This window comes from Hibiscus syriacus, unplaced genomic scaffold (assembly GCF_006381635.1).
Source record: "Hibiscus syriacus cultivar Baekdansim isolate YM2019G1 unplaced genomic scaffold, ASM638163v2 tig00110429_pilon, whole genome shotgun sequence".
In the NCBI taxonomy this organism is placed as follows: Eukaryota; Viridiplantae; Streptophyta; class Magnoliopsida; order Malvales; family Malvaceae; genus Hibiscus; species Hibiscus syriacus.
Genome location: NW_024062733.1, coordinates 8,984,345 through 9,003,848, shown reverse-complemented (window position 1 = coordinate 9,003,848; position 19,504 = coordinate 8,984,345). Strand labels below are relative to the sequence as shown.

General features: G+C 33.0%; 1 protein-coding gene across 1 annotated transcript; it reads right to left on the bottom strand.

The window, feature by feature from the left end:
* Positions 1 to 609: 609 nt before the first annotated feature.
* Positions 610 to 1,771, bottom strand: LOC120125029 (fe(2+) transport protein 1-like). Its single transcript, XM_039143544.1, has 2 exons — positions 1,163 to 1,771; positions 610 to 1,070 (listed from the first exon to the last, which is right to left on the bottom strand). The coding sequence occupies exons 1-2, from the start codon at positions 1,769 to 1,771 to the stop codon at positions 615 to 617; spliced, it is 1,065 nt and encodes a 354-aa protein (XP_038999475.1). The 3' UTR covers positions 610 to 614.
* Positions 1,772 to 19,504: the final 17,733 nt, after the last annotated feature.

Below are 19,504 nucleotides of genomic sequence, written 5' to 3'. Positions count from 1 at the left end.
CAACAAGGCAGATCATCAGCAACCAGAGATGGTAAATGGTGGAAATGCAAATCTTCCATCCACCGAAAGCAGCCTGTCGATATCATATCGTCTTGATGAAGGGTTTTTTATACAACATTTTTTGTGTTTTATAGCATAATCTGACCTTGTAGCTTTTACCAAAGAAACTTTGTGGCCATAAGCACTGGCTTAAAGAAACGTCTGGTGTAACATTGAACAGTTTTCAATTAAAATGATGCTGGCACAAAACTGAAGTTTGCAAACCTAAATATTTGCTGATGAGCCATACAATTTGGAGAAAACAATCGTAAAACCCAATGTTCAAGCCTTGTTGCCTGATTCCACTCGTAGCTATCCTTTTTGCAGCAGAACCGACTATCGAGTGCCATCGGGAGCAAGTAGGCATGCACTTTCCCATGAGATTCCAATAGGCATAGCTTTCTTGGGGCACAAGGGATTTGGGAACCTTGACAAATTGGAACTATTTTTAGGTCCTCTGAACCCTAGCAAATTTTATCATTGATTCACTGAAAAATCCTTCTATCTAATGAAGGGAAGAATATGTTTAAGAACTGCAAAAAGAATCATGTTATATAGAGTACATGTTGAATCCACTAAGCCCATTTTGCCATCAAAGACATAAATCCAGAACCAAGTAAGACTGCAACATATGACCAAGCCTGGAGCTTCATATTTTTTTGAAGCTTAGGGCCTAGAAAATCAGCTGCAAGAAGATCAACCAGTGCCATGTAATTCAACAACCCTGCTGAGCTAGCATTAAGTAGTCCCACCACAATAAGTGCCGTCGGACTTGTAGCACTATAAACCTTTGTCAAACCAATTCCGATAACAATTCCGAGTGGAGTTGTGACTGAAAAGAAGAATACCATGATTGCTTTCATTTGAAACTCGTATTCAGCCTGTAATATGCATCCACCAAGTCCTATTCCCTCGAACATTTGGTGGAAGCAAAGAGCGGCAATGAGTGGTCGAATGGTGCATCGATTGTCGGAGGCTCCCATTGCAAGACCAATCACCACTGAGTGAACAACAATTCCCAACTCTAGTACCTGCATTTATGAAATTCATACAATTTCAAACACAAAGATACCAATTGGACATTAATTCTACAAACATTGAGTATTCAAACATGTATATATACCTGAGCAATAACTCGATGCCGTAACAATTGCGACGATTTATGATTCATCTCAAGTGCAGGGCCATGTCCATGTCCCGGCTCATAATTCTCTGTTGTTACATTCCCATTTTCATGTCTAGAACCATTGTCCGCATCCACCTCCGAAGCTCTACCGCTAAGTTTCTTGTACACACTCATGGAAAATGAATCCACCATAAGGGTCAGCAAAGCCGACATCATCGCCACGAAAGCCGTGAAAGGGAACTTCTTCCATGGATGTCTAGGCAAACAATCGGACATCAGGGCGCTGAAAGAGTCCGGTAACACGTGCATGTACCCTGTTGCTAGAATAACACCAGAAGTGAACGCCTTAAGGACGGCGAACATGTCGCTGTCGGGTGTAAGTGATGGCATACAATGAGACAACAACGGTAAACACACACCAATCACGCTGGACACTGAAATTGCGACAAGGGCAATGAGTTTTAGCTTCATGGATTCTCTCTCGTCATGGCATCCATTAGTGATGATCTTTTCTTCACACTTAGCCAATGCAAATGGAGAGGAAGATAGAATGATGAAAAGAACAAAAACGACGGCGTTTGAGAGTGATTTTGGCAATGATTTCATGGCTTCCCAGATTTACAATCACGTTGGATAACGAGGCTTGATCGCCTGCTTTAGAGGAAATAAATAAACAAATAAATGTGTTTCAAAAAATATAATAAACAAATAAATAAACTTGTTTTTGGCAAATATTTCTGGGATCTTTCCCTATCTGTAAATACGGTGGATGAAATGTCTACAGTGGTGTTACCGGTGTGAGGGATTTGTTGAATTTGTAGGGTAAATTTCAGGAGAGATTAGGGGTATATTGGTAGTTACGTGCGGCGTAGAGTGAACTTGTGCATAATGTGTTATATGCGTGACCCACCATAGATTCCCCCAAGTTTTGACTTTGCTTTTGTCAATAGAGCACACATCAGACGTACGCTTTTTTGCTGACGTGGGATTTTTTCCATGCAATAATAATGTTTTTTCAAAAATATAAAAAAAATTAACTACCTAATTTTACATACATTTCATTCATGAGTTATAATGAACTGATATATGGACCATTTGTACTTATGAATTAAAATAATATGCGATTAAATTTTAATTTTTCATCTATTAACTATATCATTTGTTAAGTTAATCACTCATTCTACTAAAGGATCATGACTAACTTCCACACATATAAAATTACTGAAAGCTTAATTTGTAGTTTTTATACAATGCATTTGTCATGAATATTACTATAACTCAAATTTTAATTGGTTATTAAAATGGATTTTATTGTAGTTTTAATGGTTAAAGATTACTCTATGATTAATTTTATTTAGGTAAGAATTATTGAGTGACTAAATTTTTCTCTATAATATAAACTAGATCCTAACAGTAGAATCATGAGAGAATTATTTTATAGAGATATAATATATTTTGTGATCTCTACACTATTGAAATTAACTAATGTTGTAAAGACAAATTTTGTAGGAATATTGAGAGAGTATTTTGAGATATATAGTTAGGATTCACTTATACTATGTAAAACTAATAAATGTTTAGGATTTAGGGTATATGATTTAGGATTTAGGATTTAGGGTTTAAGATTTAAGGTTTGGGTTTGGAGTAAAAAATATATTTTTTTACCATGAGTTAAAAAAATATTTATTTATGAGTTATAAATTTTAACGTAAAGTACATAAATGCTCCTCCGACTATAGGATATAGTTTTGTTGAGTTCTCTGACTATTAAAAGTTACAAAATGATCCCTCGATTATAGAGAGTTGCTTTGTTGAGTCCATCGACTATTAAAAGTTAAAAAAAGATCACTAGGCTATTCATTATGTTCCAAACTCGTTCTGTTCCATTAAAAAATTAACAGTCATCTGAGTTGGACGTTAACATGTTGACTGAGATATGATAGTCATTTAAGATTATTAGATCAGATTTTATCATATCTCACTCACCAAGTTAATGTCCAGCTCATATTGTCATTAATTTTTTAACTGAATAGGATGAGTTTGGAACATAATGAATAATTGGGTGACCATTTTGTAACTTTTAATAGTCGATGGGATAAAAAAGCAACGCCCTATAATTGAGGATCATTTTATAACTTTTAATGGTTAAATAACTCAACAAAGCAGTATCATATATTCAATGTTGACTAATTCATTGTTCACAAAAAAAAAGGCTTAATACACTTTTTAGTGCATAAACAATTCTTCAAAAAATGATTTGGTGCCTAAAGAATTTTCTGTTAAAAATAGGCATCTAACGTTTTCTTTGTTACACTTTTAGGTTCCAATTATAATATTTTTATATAAATAAAAATATTTTTTAAAAAAATAAAAAAGCTTAATTTATTTATAAAAAAACCACTAAAGTTTTTTAAAATTACAAAATAACACCAAAAACCCTAAAACCTTTAATTTCATTCATTTAAAAAACCCCAAAACTTATAAAACTTTAATTTTAATCTCTTCTACTGCTGGCCACCACCAATGTCGTCAATCGGTCGAACATCAACGACATATAACCGACCAACCATCAATCACTAAAAACCCCCATACTTTTGCAACCAGTCAAACACCCAACAACAATGTAAATGAAAGATTTCATTTTAAACATTCGAATCTCTAAAAATCCCTTAGATCGATCATGGTAATCGGTCGTTTGATCGGATGTGGCAGTTAGCTCTTTTTCATTTGGCCAATTGTGGCAATCAACCTTTGACCATTTAAGAAAGTTGCATGGAAGGGGGAGAATAGAGAACACGGGGAGGGAGAGGGGACAACTTCACAGTGTGTTGTTTTTATTTTAATAAAAAAATATTTTAATTTTAATTTTTTAAATAAATTTTTAAAAATTACTAAATCATGACTTCATAGAGTTTTTTAATGGAGATTTTCACCCAGGTACCTAAAATGGTAACGGAGAAAACATAGAACTTATTATTAGCAAAAAAAATAAGCACCAAATCATATTTTAAGGTATAATTTAAGCACTAAAAAGTGTATTAAGCCTAAAAAATTGTATAATAAAACTTATAATTACTTAAAATGTTAGATAATCAAAGAAATAATATTTTTTCTCACTTATTATTTTTCAAGCAATTCCAAATTTGATAACGTACACAACATATAAAAAACATTTAGATGAACTAATCAAGTAGTCGTAGTGATGGAGAGTATTATGTTTTAGAGGTTCTGGGTTCAAATAGTTGTTTCTGCATGTGTGTGTGCATTATTAATGGTTAAAGAAGATTCTGAACAAATAATATCTTATAATCACCCTAAATTATTAAAAAGAAATGTGTCAAAAAGGAGTTGTTCCCATTTAAGATCATTATGTCACGTATAATACCGTACACATAGAAAATAAATATCATATTTTCTTGTCGTTGTAAATTACACCGTTCCTCACCAAACTATACTCCCTCTCCTATTTTCCTCACCCAACTTTCAATTTTCTATTCTGCTCACTGAACTTATAGATTGAATCATTTTGCTTACTTCCTTGTTTTCTCTCTAACGGTCGGATGATATGGCATTTTGATTAATGTTTAAATTATACATAATTTTATGATTAATTACTCCTTGATAAGATAATTTTAGTTGCTAACTTGGACGTTTCATTCATTTTTGATTCAAGACATTGAATTCCAAAAATTATGCTAAGAACAACGAAATCGTGCAATTTTTTTTATTTTTTTCTATTCGTGGCCGGATTAGTAGGCACGACTTGGGACATGACACACCCGACATAGCATCTATGCAGTAACTAATGTGGCAGTTGACATGGAGATGATGTGGTTGTTGATGTGGTGATGACATAACTGCTGACGTGGTAGGTGACATGGCACCCAGTCTACAGCTTCTAGAAGACCTAGTCAACAGCTTTTAGAAGATCCAATCAGGAGTGGCGTGGAGAATAAGACTTAGTTGAATTTTAATTCTAAATTAGGATTTATCTTATTTTTATTTTTAGGAATTATCTTTTGTTTTGAATATTATTTTCTAGATTTTTTTAGGACAATAAATACCCTATTGGGGTAAGCCTCTAAGCATCAATTTTCATTAAGAATTCATTCAACTCGTTTTTCTTTCTTCCTTTAGATCTATAAAGGTTTTTCTTTTTCTTTTTTTACTTTTCAAGTTAATTTATTTTTCCATTCAAAATGCTAAGTATGGTTTCTACCATGCTTAGCTAAGTTTTCTATAGCCAAGGGCTAGAGCAATGACTCGATTTTAAGTCGTGAGAATTGAAAAGCACTTCATACCCTCAAGGGTTACATTTTCAGTTTTCAGAAATCAAGGATTGAAAATCGATAATCTTTTTATAATCAAGGAGATTTCATTTCAAAAAGTGCACGTTGGAATTGAATTTCAGTTTCGATTAATAGTTGGAAGGAATGATCAGCCTGTGGCACATTTGACTTCTTGTGAACACACTTAGCAGCGGTCCACTAAGGGAAACTGAAATCAGGTTAGATTCTTAATTGAGATGATATAATCATAGTCGGGCTTTTTCAGAATCTAAAGGAGTTGAATTAATAAGTGATTGTCGCTATTAACTCACAAAGAGTCGAGATCTAAAAATTGAGTTTAGATTCTCGATTCATTTGAGAGAAAAATAAGTTATAGGGGTTAGGCACTATAGACTGCTACTGGCGTGAGCCCAAGTCCTATTCAATGATCAATTTAAATCGAGGCAAAAGCTTTAGCCCAAGGATGATTTTTACCAATTGAATTTTATTTTCTTTATTTACTATTTTATTTTATTTCAATCAATTTTATTACTTCGCTTTAATTCTCCAAAATCCCCCTCTAATTTCTTTTACAAATCATGCCTGAAGCCAAATTAAAACCGAGGAAATTGTCAAACTCCTAGTCACTGTGGATCGACACTTACTCTCACTATTCTACTTATTCTTATTAAATTTATTAGGATTAAGGTTATTTATTTTGACATCATAATAACACGTGTCAAAATTGGCATTGTTGCCTGGGACTACGACAAAGTTACTGATTTAATTTTCTTTTTTCTTTTTTTATGACTAGGAAAATTTTGGGCACATTAGAAAATTTTGATACAGAGATCGAAGCGCGAGTGAGACGAATTCACGGACACTTCGAGAGAAAATAAAGAGATGACAAGAACAAGTAAGTTCTGAAGACATAAATGACGGCACATACAAAGATTAAACAGATTCCATGTAGTTCACCAATCCTATAGACGCTGATTTCTCATCCTTTGCAAATCCGACATTCGACGCAGAACATCCAGAACCAATGGGCGATCAAACCATCCGCGAACTAGCCGCATGTCATCTAGTACAACAATCACTTTGTATCACTTTTCCTACATTTACTTCTGACCTTTCACGGCCTTCCTAGTGAAAGTCTGCACAAGTACTTAGCCGAATTTCATTTAGTCTGTTCAAGCATGAAACCTCATGGATTATCCGAAGAACAAATTAAATTATGAGCATTTTCATTTCATTATCTGGCATAGCGAAAGAATGGCTATTTTACTTACCACCAAATTCGATAAATACTTGGGTTAATTTAAATCGTATTTTTCTTGACAGGTTTTTCCCAGTAGCGAAGGCAAGCAAATTGAGGCAAATAGTCATAGAAATTAAACAAAAGAATGAGGAGCTTCTTTACTACTACTGAGATCGATTCAAGAAGTTGTGTGTGAGCTATCCGCAACACATACTGTCCGAGCAAATGCTTCTACAACATTTTTATGAAGGTGTGCTTTCGATGGAAATTAAAATGATCAACGCTGCTAGTGGAGGAGCTCTCGTCAACAAGACAACAAACCAAAGGAGGGAGTTAGTTTCAACGATGGTAGCCAACTCTCAACACTTTGGCGTATCGAGTGTGCAATGCCCCAAATATCGAATTAGGGACTTTATTGAAAGGATTTAAAATTTTGAGGATTTATTCGATTAAATGATAAAATATGAGAATGATTTGGATTAATAGTTTAGACTAAATTGTATCAATGGATGATTAAGAGGGCATTTTGGTCCTTTAAGGGGAAAATGAATTTAAAATTTATTTTATTAAGGTATTAAAGTAAAGAGGGGAAAGGGGAAAATAGATTACCAAAAAGTTATCTCTCTTTTCTTATTCTTCTTTCCCCGTGGAAAAAGCTCTCCTTCATAGCAATGGTAAGATTTTATTTGGTTAGTGTTTCCTTTCGATTATGGTTGGTTCTTACAAACTTAAGTGATAGGTAAGCTTAAGGAAAGGTTATATAAGAGTAAAACTATGAGATAGAGGAAATATTGAAGATTTAAGAAAATGGGTTTTGAAATGATATGTTAAAATCTGAGTGTTTATTGATGTTTATTAGTAGTTTTGACTTGTCAAAGAGGTAAATGAGAGATTAGAAGCATTTGATGGGTTTAAAAACAAGTTAGAAAAAGTGATGTGATTCTTAGTTTGAAATGTTCTTGGGGGATGTTAAGTGTTTTAAGAAGTTAAATGAAGGAAATTTAGTAGAGATAAGTAAAGAAGAGTTTAATGGCATTGTCGGGTGTAAGCATAAGGAAGTTTGACCAAATTTGGGGAAGAATCGGGCTAAGAAATGGAAAATTTGGGTACGAGTATCAGTACTGGTAGAACAGTACTAGTACCGATACTATAGGCTTAAAATTGGAAAGAATCAGCTGAGTAGTATCGATACTGATGCAATTAGTATCGATACTGAGAAAAGGTATCGATACTATGATAAAGGTATCTCTACAATTGATCACAAAATGCAAAAATGATATCAGTACCGAAATAGAGTATCGGTACCATAGTATAGTAGTATCGATACCATGGTAGGGGTTTCAATACTATTGAGCCAGAAGTATGAAGATAGGCTGAGATTGTAAGAGAAAATATAATAATAGCACTTTTGAGTATTATTTAAGTATAATTGTTAGAAAATATGCTATCAATTGATTTTGTACGTTTTTTTATAGGATGCTTGAGTATATCGAAATCAAGTTCCAAGTCAAGCAAAATGAAAGGCAAAGGCAAAGTACCTGAGTAATCCGCTTTGCGGTTTGGATACAATAGAGAGGCAAGCCAGGTGAGTGCATTTAATTGTGTAACTATATGTTATACTAGTTATATATGTATGATTGCTTAATATATGTATGTGGTGATTACCAAATAGGCACTAAGTGTGAAATTCATGGAATGCATCATATGTTGATGAATAACCATTTTGGCACTAAGTGTGCAATTAACGGAATTCATCATATGTTGATGAATAACCGTTTCGGCACTAAGTGTGCAATTTACGGAATTCATCATATGTTGATGAATAACCGTTTCAGCACTAAGTGTGCAATTTACGGAATTCATCATATGTTGATGAATAATCGTTTCGGCACTAAGTGTGCAATTCACAGAATTCATCATATGTTGATGAATAACCGTTTCGACACTAAGCGTGCATTTCACGGAATTCATCATATGTTGATGAATAACCGTTTTGGTACTAAGTGTGCAATTTACATAATTCAACATATGTTGATGAATAAATGTTTCGGCACTAAGTGTGCAATTTATAGAATTCATCATATGTTGATGAATAACCGTTTCGGCACTAAGTGTGCAATTCACGGAATTCATCATATGTTGATGAAAAACCGTTTCGGTACTAAGTGTACTGTTGGGATTTTCGAAGCTCGAATTGACAACCGAAAGGGTTTGCCAAGAGGGGTTGAATCGGTTCTTGTATTTAAGGAGTAAGGAGATTGAAAGATAGAAAAATTTGCACAAAGATTTATAGTAGTTCATATTTTCAACCAAGTATACCTCCACTACCTTAGCTCCTCACCAAGGATTTTCTAACAAATTTACTAATTTGTTCTTTCTTTTTACAAGATCAAGAGTAACCTTTATAACTCCCTAGCTTTTCATGGGTTCAGCTAGAACCAATCCCTATATTTTCACTTGGCTAAGATAGAACAAACCCTTTTACAATGATAAAAAGAATTAAACAAATAAACCTCTCTAAGATAGGTGTTTACAAAATTTAAGTTCACAAGAACAAAATATTTACAAGAGAATAGAAAACTAAGAATGAAAAACTATTCTCTTTTGTTTGATTGCTTGGATAGGTGTTCCCTACCTTCTTCAAGTGTCTTGAACTTGTATTTATAGGTTGGAATGAGTTTGTAACTGTTTCTAGCCGTTGGGATGTTTTGTAGCCGTTTGGGATTTATTTTCTGCAAAATAAAACTGCCTAGAACAAGTAGTATCGGTACTCCTTTAATGAGTATTGGTACTACCTTTGTAATATTTGAATTTTATGACCGTTGGGCTTGATAGTATCGATACTATTGTAGCAGTAGCAGTATCAGTACCGTTTTTGCATTCTAATTTTTTTTAGCATCGGTACTATTCATGGTATCGATACTACTGTTCATGGTATCGATACTACTATTCACACAGTATCAGTATTATTCATACAATATTGATACTATTCATACAGTACGTTACTATTCATAAAACAATTTTGTGCTCAATTCCAAATTAAATGGACTTTGAAATATTTTTGAAAACTTTGTAAACTTTGAGTAAATTCAATTCAAGTCCAAAAATATTTTGCCATAAATTGTTATATCAAAACATAATTCAATAATCTCCCCTTTTTTTATATAACAAAACATTTAAAAATTTGTTTTTGGCAAAACTCCCCCTTAATAAAATATTTAATGAAAAAGATACCAATTGTTGAAAAATATGTGAAAATGTTCAGCTCCCCCTTTTTCATTAAGAAATTGAATTTTTCAAACCATACTTCTTCCCCTTTTTGTTATATAAAAAATAATTCAATATTTAAAGTTCTAAAATAACTTTGGAGAGTAAGTGGTAAATTTGGCATTAAAAAAATAATTTGAAAAATCAAAGCTCTCCCTAAAAAAGTGCATTCCATACAAAATTTAGCTTTAAAATCTTGACACTTAAACAAAATTGAATTTCAACAAAGAATAACAAACATGTTAGTAGCACATGAAATTCAATATATCCAAGTCTAAAATACTTTATGCAATATCAATTATTGAAATGAAGTACATATGCATAAAGTTTTCCAAAAATGTTATACATTTGAAAATTTTGACATTAATTGTAAGAGAGATATCATTTTCATTTAAACCACATGCATAAACATTCAAATTTAGGTAAAAAATTAAAAGTTATAAAATCAAAATATTTGAAAAATTGATATCAATTGTTAGAGCTATATCATTTGCATTTAAAAACAATTTTGACCAAAATTCCATATGATAAACTAAAAATTATGAAAAATCATTAAAACATTAAAATGTTCATCATAACATCTTTTTAACATACATGAGATGAAAAACAAAAGCATAATAATTTAAGATTTAAACTCATGCATGCATAAATCCAAATGAGCAACCAAATAACCAAAATCAAAAGCATTAAGCTTAGAGGTTACCCATTCCTTTTTCACGTGTGGCTAGAGCATCTTGATTTCTTCATTTTCATCATCATTGCTCCTGCACACCTATAAGAGACATTTAAGTAGATTTTGGTATCCAAATTGCTTTGGATCCTTCAACGTTAGTTTCAATGCCCCTTGTTCCCTTAGGAACCCATACTTGTCTAATTTTAAAAGATTTTCTTTTCTTTATAGGACAAGTATGTTCCAAAATGACCATGAAAATGGCAATGTGAGTATTTTGCCATTTTTAAACATAATGAGTTGTTTTTAGAAATTAATTATTTTTCTTTTGTTAAGCTTTCAAGCTTAACTTTTAAATCAAAATTTTATTTTTCTAAATCATTGATTTTGACTTTTGAAATATCTAAATCATTTTGCAAAATTTCATTTTGATTTTCAAAATCAACTTTTGCTTTCAAAACCAAAATATTTTCATTTTTAAGTTTTGAAATTAATTTCTTATATTTGGAATTCATGGTCTCAAATCCTAAATACAACACATTATATGCATCTTGTAACTCATCAAAAGAATATGAATTTAATTCATTTGAGTTAGAAGATACCTCATAATCTTCTTCGATGGCCAAGAGGCATATGTTGACTATTTCTTCATCATCATTGGAGTCATCTTCATCACTCCAATCTGCCATAAATGTCTTCTTCTTAGATGATATCTTTTTTCTTATAAGGGGACAATCATATTTGACATGTCCCGTTCTTTGACAATTGAAGCACACAGGGGGACTCTTCTTCTTGGTTGATTCATACTTCACTTCCTTGGAAGTCATGAATCTCTTGAACTCTTTGAAGAGCTTGGACATCTCTTCTTGTTCATCATTGTCTTCATCAACCTCATCACTTGAATTTTGATAGTTTTCATTGGTGGATTTAAAGACAATGCCTACCTCTTTCTTCTTCTTGTTTTTATTCTCTTCACCTTCTTCCTCTTCCTTCACCATTAACTCATGAGTGAGAAGGGAACCAATTAGCTCGTTGAGAGTGAGAGACTTTAGGTTTATAGCTTTGATAATGGTCATCTTCTTGGATTGCCAAGACTTTAGAAGAGAATAAATCATCTTCCTCACAAGCTTCTCATTAGGGATTACTTCTCCATATCCCCTAAGACCGTCGACAATTACAGAAAATATATCCGTCATAGCTTTGATATCATCATCAGGTTTCATTTTAAAGTTCTCGTAGCTATGGTTGAGAAGACTTATTTATAAGTGCTTAATTTAGTTAATATTTTTCTTTTAAATTACTCCTTAATAATTGGTTTTGTGGCTTAATTGTTCGTTTTGATTCATTTTCTGTGCAGGACGTCAGATTCTGGAAATTGCACAAAAAGGACAGAATTCTGTAGTTTTTCTTATTTTCGGAATCAAAGCTGGCTGGAATTCGGATTTGAATTAAACTCAAGTTTAGGATAATATTTTAAACATTATATTTTATCTTTTTAATTTATTTTAAATAGGTTTTAGTATTTTAATTAAGTTTTAGAATATTTTTTATCTTTGTTTTAGGTATTTTAGTTTAAATAGGTTTTTGTATTTTAATTATGATTTATAATATTATTTTAAATATTATTTTTAGGTATTTTATTTTAAATAGTTTTAAGTGTTTTAATTAGGATTTAAGATGTTTTAACTTGTTTTTAGGAATTTGAAGGCTATAAATACCCTCTCAGGGTAAGCCTAGAAACATATCTCTCTCATCTGAGAATAAAATCTTCTTTTTCTCTCTAGCTTTCTCTCTATTTTTCGCATACTTTTCAATTATGCTAAATATCACTTTGGTCATGCTTAGTTAATTTTCTTTCAAGCCGAAGACTAAAGCGAAGGCTCAATTCCAAACGTGAGAATTGTAAGGTACTTAAATCGCTTCAGATTTTCTCTCTATTTTCTGAGCTTACTTTTAAAATCAAAAAGATTTTGACATTGGTCCGGATATCGTTATGGTTAACGTTTGAAGAAGGATTTGCTTATTGAAGCATATTCAATTTCCTGAGAACACACTTAGAAAAATTGTTTGCTAAGAAGAAACTGAGATCGGAATCAGTTATTTTTGAAACCACATAATTCGAGTTGACAGCAAAAGAATTATCCTTGTAAGCTGACGTGAATCTTAAGTAAAAGTATGTTTCGATGATCGGAGGAATTTGAGGCAAAGCTGAAGTCTGAGGCTGCTTTCACAATAAGTTTCTCTTTATCTCAATCTCTTTAATTTGTTTATTTATTTTCTTTTATTTAATTCTTATCTTTTATTTTAAAAACAACTTTTAAAAATCCCCCTTTATATTTATTACTATTAATATTTATTATTTTTCTTTTTTTATAATTATTTATTTTATTATACATTTTCTAATTTACCTGGAATTCTATCTTTCCCTAAAATCAAGAAACAGTTTTATTAAATCACAAAAACCATAGACCCTATAGATCGACCTTGCTTCTCTATACTACCTTTTCCTTTCTATTTAAGAAGACAGAATTATTTTGATAGTAAAACGATGGTTATCAAATTGGCGTTGTTGCCGGGGATAAACGGCAAGTACTGATTTATTTTTCTAGTTTTTTATTTATGACCAAAAGAAACCCAAGTGAATTAGCAGATCTAGATCCGGAGACAAACTCTGAAGCAGACGCATAAAACAAAGATCAAATCCTGATGGCAAAAGAAGAACAAATGATCCTAGAGCTAGCCACAACTCCTGTCACTCAGACGCCATTATGCATTAATTTTCCTAGTGGTGAGAGTCCGTTTCAATTAAAGACGGGACTCATTCATCTTCTTCCCACTTTCCATGGCTTTCCCACTAAAGATCCGTATAAACACTTGTTGGAATTCCACATGGTTTACACTAGCATGAAACCACAGGGAGTTATTGAGGATCAAATTAAATTGAGAGCTTTCCCTTTCTCTTTAGTCAATTTGGCTAAAGATTGATTATTTTATTTACCTCCAAATTCAGCTAAGTCATGGGCTGACATGAATCGAATTTTTCTTGACAGGTTCTTTCCAGTGGGTAAAGCAAGCAAATTACGAATGAGAATTCTTTCCATTCAACTAAAGACCGAAGAAAGTCTTTATGACTATTGGGAATAATTTAAAAAACTTTGCGCACATTGTCCACAACACGAATTAAGTGAGCAAACGTTACTTCAATACTTTTATGAAGGCCTTTTATCAATGGAGATGAAAATGATGGAAGCCGCCAATGGAGGAACAATAGTCAACATGACCCCAACAATAGAAAGGGAATTGATTTCAACTATGGCAGCCAACTCTCAATAGTTTTCAAGTGAACCTAGCCGACGGGTTCACGAGATAAGTACATTTTCCCTTGAAAATAAGTTAGATAAATTAACTGAAGTAGTTAATTCACTTGTTGCAGGAAAATCTGGAGCAACACGAGCATGTGGGATATGCAAAAAGCTAGACCATTCGACGGATTGCTGCCCACTGATACAAGAAGGAGGCAATGCAGAAATCAATGCAGTAGGGAACTTTCCAAGTCCTCCATACAATAATACTTATAATCCAGGATGGCGAGACCACCCAAACTTCAGCTATGCTGCAAATTAAAGACCAACTTATCAACCAAGACCTCATCTTCAACAATAAACGCAAAAAACATCATTGGAGGAACTTATAAGAAAGTTAGCAATTTCACAATAAAAGTTCATTGCATCCTAGGAAAAATTCCAAAGGTGAACCGAAACACATATTCAAGAGTTAGATAACCAAGTAAGCCGACTAGCTCAAACTATGCGAAAATTAGAATCACAAGGATGACTACCTTCTCAAACGGAGTTAAATCCGAGAAAGAATATTAGTGCCATCACACTCTAAAGTAGAAAAGTTATCTCACCCGAAGTTCCAGCAGAAAAAGCCATACATCAGAAAGAATAATAGAACATGTCACCTTCAGAAATACAAGGTACGTCTAACACCCATCATTCTCTTTCTTCTCATGAAATCACATCACCACCCTTCTCATCAAGATTGATGAAGTGGGATAAAAGAGCTAAAGAGAAGGAGATCTTAGAGGTGTTCCAAAAAGTTCAAGTAAACATACCTCTTATTGAAGTAATTCAACAAGTACCAAGGTATGCTCGATTTTTAAAAGAACTTTTCACTACAAAGAGGAAATTAATAGGGCACGAAAAGGTAAATTTGGGAGAATATGTCTCTGTAATTTTTCAACGAAAGCTTCCACCAAAGATGAAAGATCAAGGTATGTTTGTTATACCTTGCAAAATAGGTGATTTTAAAATTAAACGTGCAATGTGTGACTTAGGAGCTTCAATTAATGTTATGCCATTATATATATATATAATTATTACTAACGAGTCTTTGAAGAAAACAGGAATAGCCATACAGTTGGCTGATCGATCTGTGATCTATCAAGTGGGAGTAATGGAAAACGTCTTAGTAAAGGTTGATGTATTATTTTTTCCTGCAGATTTCTATGTCATTAACATGGAACATGACAGGTCGGATACTTATTCTGAGGTACTTTTAGGCCGACCCTTCCTAAGCACCACACATACAAAGATCGATGTTAGAAGTGGTATACTGACAATGGAATTTGATGGTGAGATCGTTGAATTTGATGTTTACAAAGCAATGAAATGCCCTTATCATGTTGAAAGAATTAATTCTGTTGATATTATAGATCCTTTAATTGATGAATATAATGAATCTAATTTTTCTTATGATCTTTTTAAGGATCTTGAACTTTGCCACGAAGAGGAAGAAAAGGAGTTTAAAAATATTAATTCAATCAATTCTGATTTATCTTTATCTTCCTCTAAAACTAAAATTTTACCTTCTGTTTTACAGGCACCTGAGGTAGAATTGAAGCAATTATCGGAGTATTTGAAATATGTCTTTTTGGGTGAAAATGAAACTTTGCATATGATCATCTCAAGTAAATTACCCGAAGGAGAAGAGAAAGCTTAGGTAGCAGTGTTGTGCTCTCACAAAGAATTCATATGATGGACCATTGCTGACATTAAAGGATTAAGTCCCTTAACTTGCATGCATAAGATCAAAATCGAAGAAGGAGCAAAGCCATCACGAGAAGGACAACGCCGATTAAATCCACCGATGATGGAAGTAGTAAGAAAGAAATTCAGAAACTCCTTGATGCTGACGTAATCTATCCGATATCGGATAGTAATTGGGTAAGTCCGATTAATGTGGTTCCCAAGAAAACGGGAGTCACATTGGTCAAAAATCAAGAAGGGGAGTTAGTGCCCACAAGAGTTCAAAATGGATGGTGAGTTTGTATTGATTACAGGAAGTTGAACTCTCTTACTCAAAAAGATCATTTTCCTCATCCTTTTATAGATCAAATGATTGAAAGATTAGCTGGGAAAACTCATTATTGTTGCCTTGATGGTTTTTCAAAAAATTTTCAAATCCCAGTGGCGCAAGAGGATCAAGAAAAAATGACTTTTACTTGTCCCTTCGGTACATTTACATATAGACGAATGCCCTTTGGTCTTTGTAATGCACCGACCACCTTCCAAAGATGCATGTTAAGTATATTTTCCGACTATGTGGAGAAGGGAATCAAAGTATTTATGGATGACTTCACGGTTTATGGTAATTCTTTTAATGAATATCTTGATAATTTAACTAATGTGCTAAAAAGATGCTTAGAATATAACCTTGTTTTAAACTATGAAAAATGTCATTTTATGGTTTATAAAGGGTTAATTTTAGGTCATATTATTTCCTCAAAAGGGATTGTGGTTGATAAAGCTAAAACAGATGTTATACGCTCACTTCCTTACCCCACAACTGTAAGGGAAATTCATTCTTTTCTTGCCCATGCAGGATTTTACCGCAAGTTTATTAAGGACTTTTCGAAGATAGCACAACCTTTATGCAATATACTTCAAAAGGATCAAGACTTTGACTTTAATTCAAAATGCAAGGAGTCTTTTGATTCATTAAAGGAAAAGCTTATTTCAGCTCCAATTGTTCAGCTGCCAGATTGGAATCATTCCTTTGAACTCATGTGTGACGCATCCGATACTAGCGTTGAAGCAGTTCTTGGCAAAAAAAATAGGGAAAAAGCAACATGTCATAGCCTATGCGTCATGAACTTTGGACTCGGCTCAAAAAAACTATTCGACTACGAAAAAAGAACTTTTTGCTATAATTTTTGCTTTAGAAAAAATTAGATCCTATTTGCTTGGCACTAAAATTACTGTTTTTTCTGATCATGCAGCTATAAGGTATTTGATGAGAAAAAAGGAGGCAAATCGAGGCTTATCCGACGATGTATTGCCGAAAGCGAGGTAAATTCAATTTTACAATTTTGTCAACCTTACTCTTGTGATGGTCATTTTGGGCCAAAACGTAGAGCCATAAAATTCTTAAATGCGGTTTCTATTGGCCTAACATCTTTCAGGACTCTTATATGTTTTGTAAAACTTGTGAAAGATGTCAACGTACAAGTAATTTAAGCCGTAGGAATGAATGTCGCTTAAATTTATACAAGTTTGTGAAATATTTATGTTTGGGGAATCAATTATATGGGCCATTTTACTTCTTCATTTGGAAATACTTATATTATTTTAGCTGTAGATTATGTTTCTAAATGGGTGGAAGCTAAGGTTACTCGAAATAATGATGCTAAAACTATAGTTAATTTTTTGAAATTTTTTTCCCCAGGTTTGGCATGCCACAGGCTATAATAAGTGACAGAGGAACACATTTTATAAACCGAGTAGTCGAGTCGCTAATAAAGAAATTTGGAGTAACTCAAAGAATTGCTACCGATTACCATCCACAAACAAATGGATAGACAGTAGTATTAAATCGGGAAATTAAAACAATTCTTGAGAAAATTGTTAAACCGGACAAAAATGATTGAAATTTAAAATTAATCGATGCACTTTGGGCATATCGATCTGCTTATAAAGGTCTCATTGGGATGTCACCATACTGGCTTGTTTTCGGTCAACTATGTCATTTACCAGTTGAGTTAGAACATCATGCTTATTGGGTCGTTAAACAATGTAACATGGATATGGATGCAATTGGTGAAGCTTGGAAATTACACATTCAAGAACTTGAGGAAATCAGAAAAAATTCCTATGATAATGCTCGGATATTTAAAGAAAAAACAAAAGAATTTCACGATAGTAGAATTTCTTTTAAACCTTTTTCTGTCGGTCAAAAGGTTTTATTATTTAACTCCAAATTTAAACTTTTTACAGGAAAGCTCAAATCAAAATGGCTCGGACCATTTACAATAACTCAAGTATTTCCTCACAGTACTGTTGAAGTTGAAGATAACTCAGGAGTTCGATTTAAAGTTAACGGTCAAAGACTAAAGTCGTATTATGAAAATTCTCCGGTTGGTCTAATTGAAGAAATCAATTTAGAGGAACCCACACTTTGAAAAATCAGGTCGTCGAGCTAACGACGTTAAACAAAAGTGCTTGATGGGAGGCAACCCATTTCGTTTTATTTTCATTTTCATTTTGCTTTATTTTTAGCCAAAATTTATTTCATTTCATTTATTTTATTTTATCAGATACTTAATTTTATTTTATTTTTCTCTGAACAGATTCGAATTCCGATCGAATATTTCTTACCTTCGCCCAGGATCTTCTCGACATGACCGTGGTCGCGGTTTCCACTAGATTGGGGAGTATTTCGTTTCCCTCTCTTTGTTTTTAAATTTGACATACGTTTTGGGACAAAACGAATTAAGTGAGGGGGAAGAATAAGAATGTGTCAAATTTTTCCTTAACTTGTTTAATTGTTTGAAATTGAGTTATTCTGATGTTGATATGTTGGGATCGTTGGTTGCTAGTCATGAATGTTGCTTTATACTCTTGCTTCCTTTTGGATTATGACCATGTTTTTGATCGAATTTAATTTGCATGATTGGTGATTTATATAGTTGGTGATTTTTTTGTTGAGTATTGATATTTCATGCTTTTGTCGATAGAGATGAACTTGACTCAATGCATATAAACTTTTCCAGTGCGATTTGAGCCTAACGAGCATACATTTTCTTTCTTGCCCATTGTTTGACTTGTGTGTGTCGAACTAATTAGGATATTCTAGAACTTGTAATCACAATACATATCGAGACTACATGTTGAACGTAAAGTTTTAATGTGATAGGGACACCTATGATAAACTCACTCTTCCCAAAAAGCCTACATATTTATATATCCACTAGTGAACCACATTTGAGCTGATTTCCCTTTCTTTATTTTACACCTCATAATTAAACCCGAAGCCTTTCTTTTTATTTTTCCTCTCTTTTCACATCCTTGCCGAGACTTGAGATCTTGTATCATTGTTGTTCCACAAAAAAACTCAATGTTTCAAAAAAACCGAAAATAAAAGTTGTTCACTGTTTCGAACAGCAAAAAAAGACCATTTGTTCGAGAAAAAACAAAAAAATGAAGGAAAAATCGATCGCTTCAATTGTCTTTCATATATTTTTTTCCTTGTTTTGTTCTTCATTGCGCTTCATGTTAATTCGTGGATTGTTCTTAGTTATTTTGATCTCTTGTTTCGGTATTTTAAACCTTTCTTTTTGGCCTTTCCCTACCCTAACCTAAGCCCCGTTACACCTTGTTTAAAGACCCCTTGATTATTGCATTATGTTCGTTTTTCGTAGTGGAGATTTGATTGGATTCCAAGCCTATGGTAATATTTTGGTTAGTTTCAGTTTGAGCGATTTCATTTACCGCAAACACTTTGAGCGGATATGTGTGAATCTTTGTGAGGTGTTTAGTAATGTTTCATTGAAGTTGGCAATTAATTGAGATATCTTGCTTACTTTAAATTTT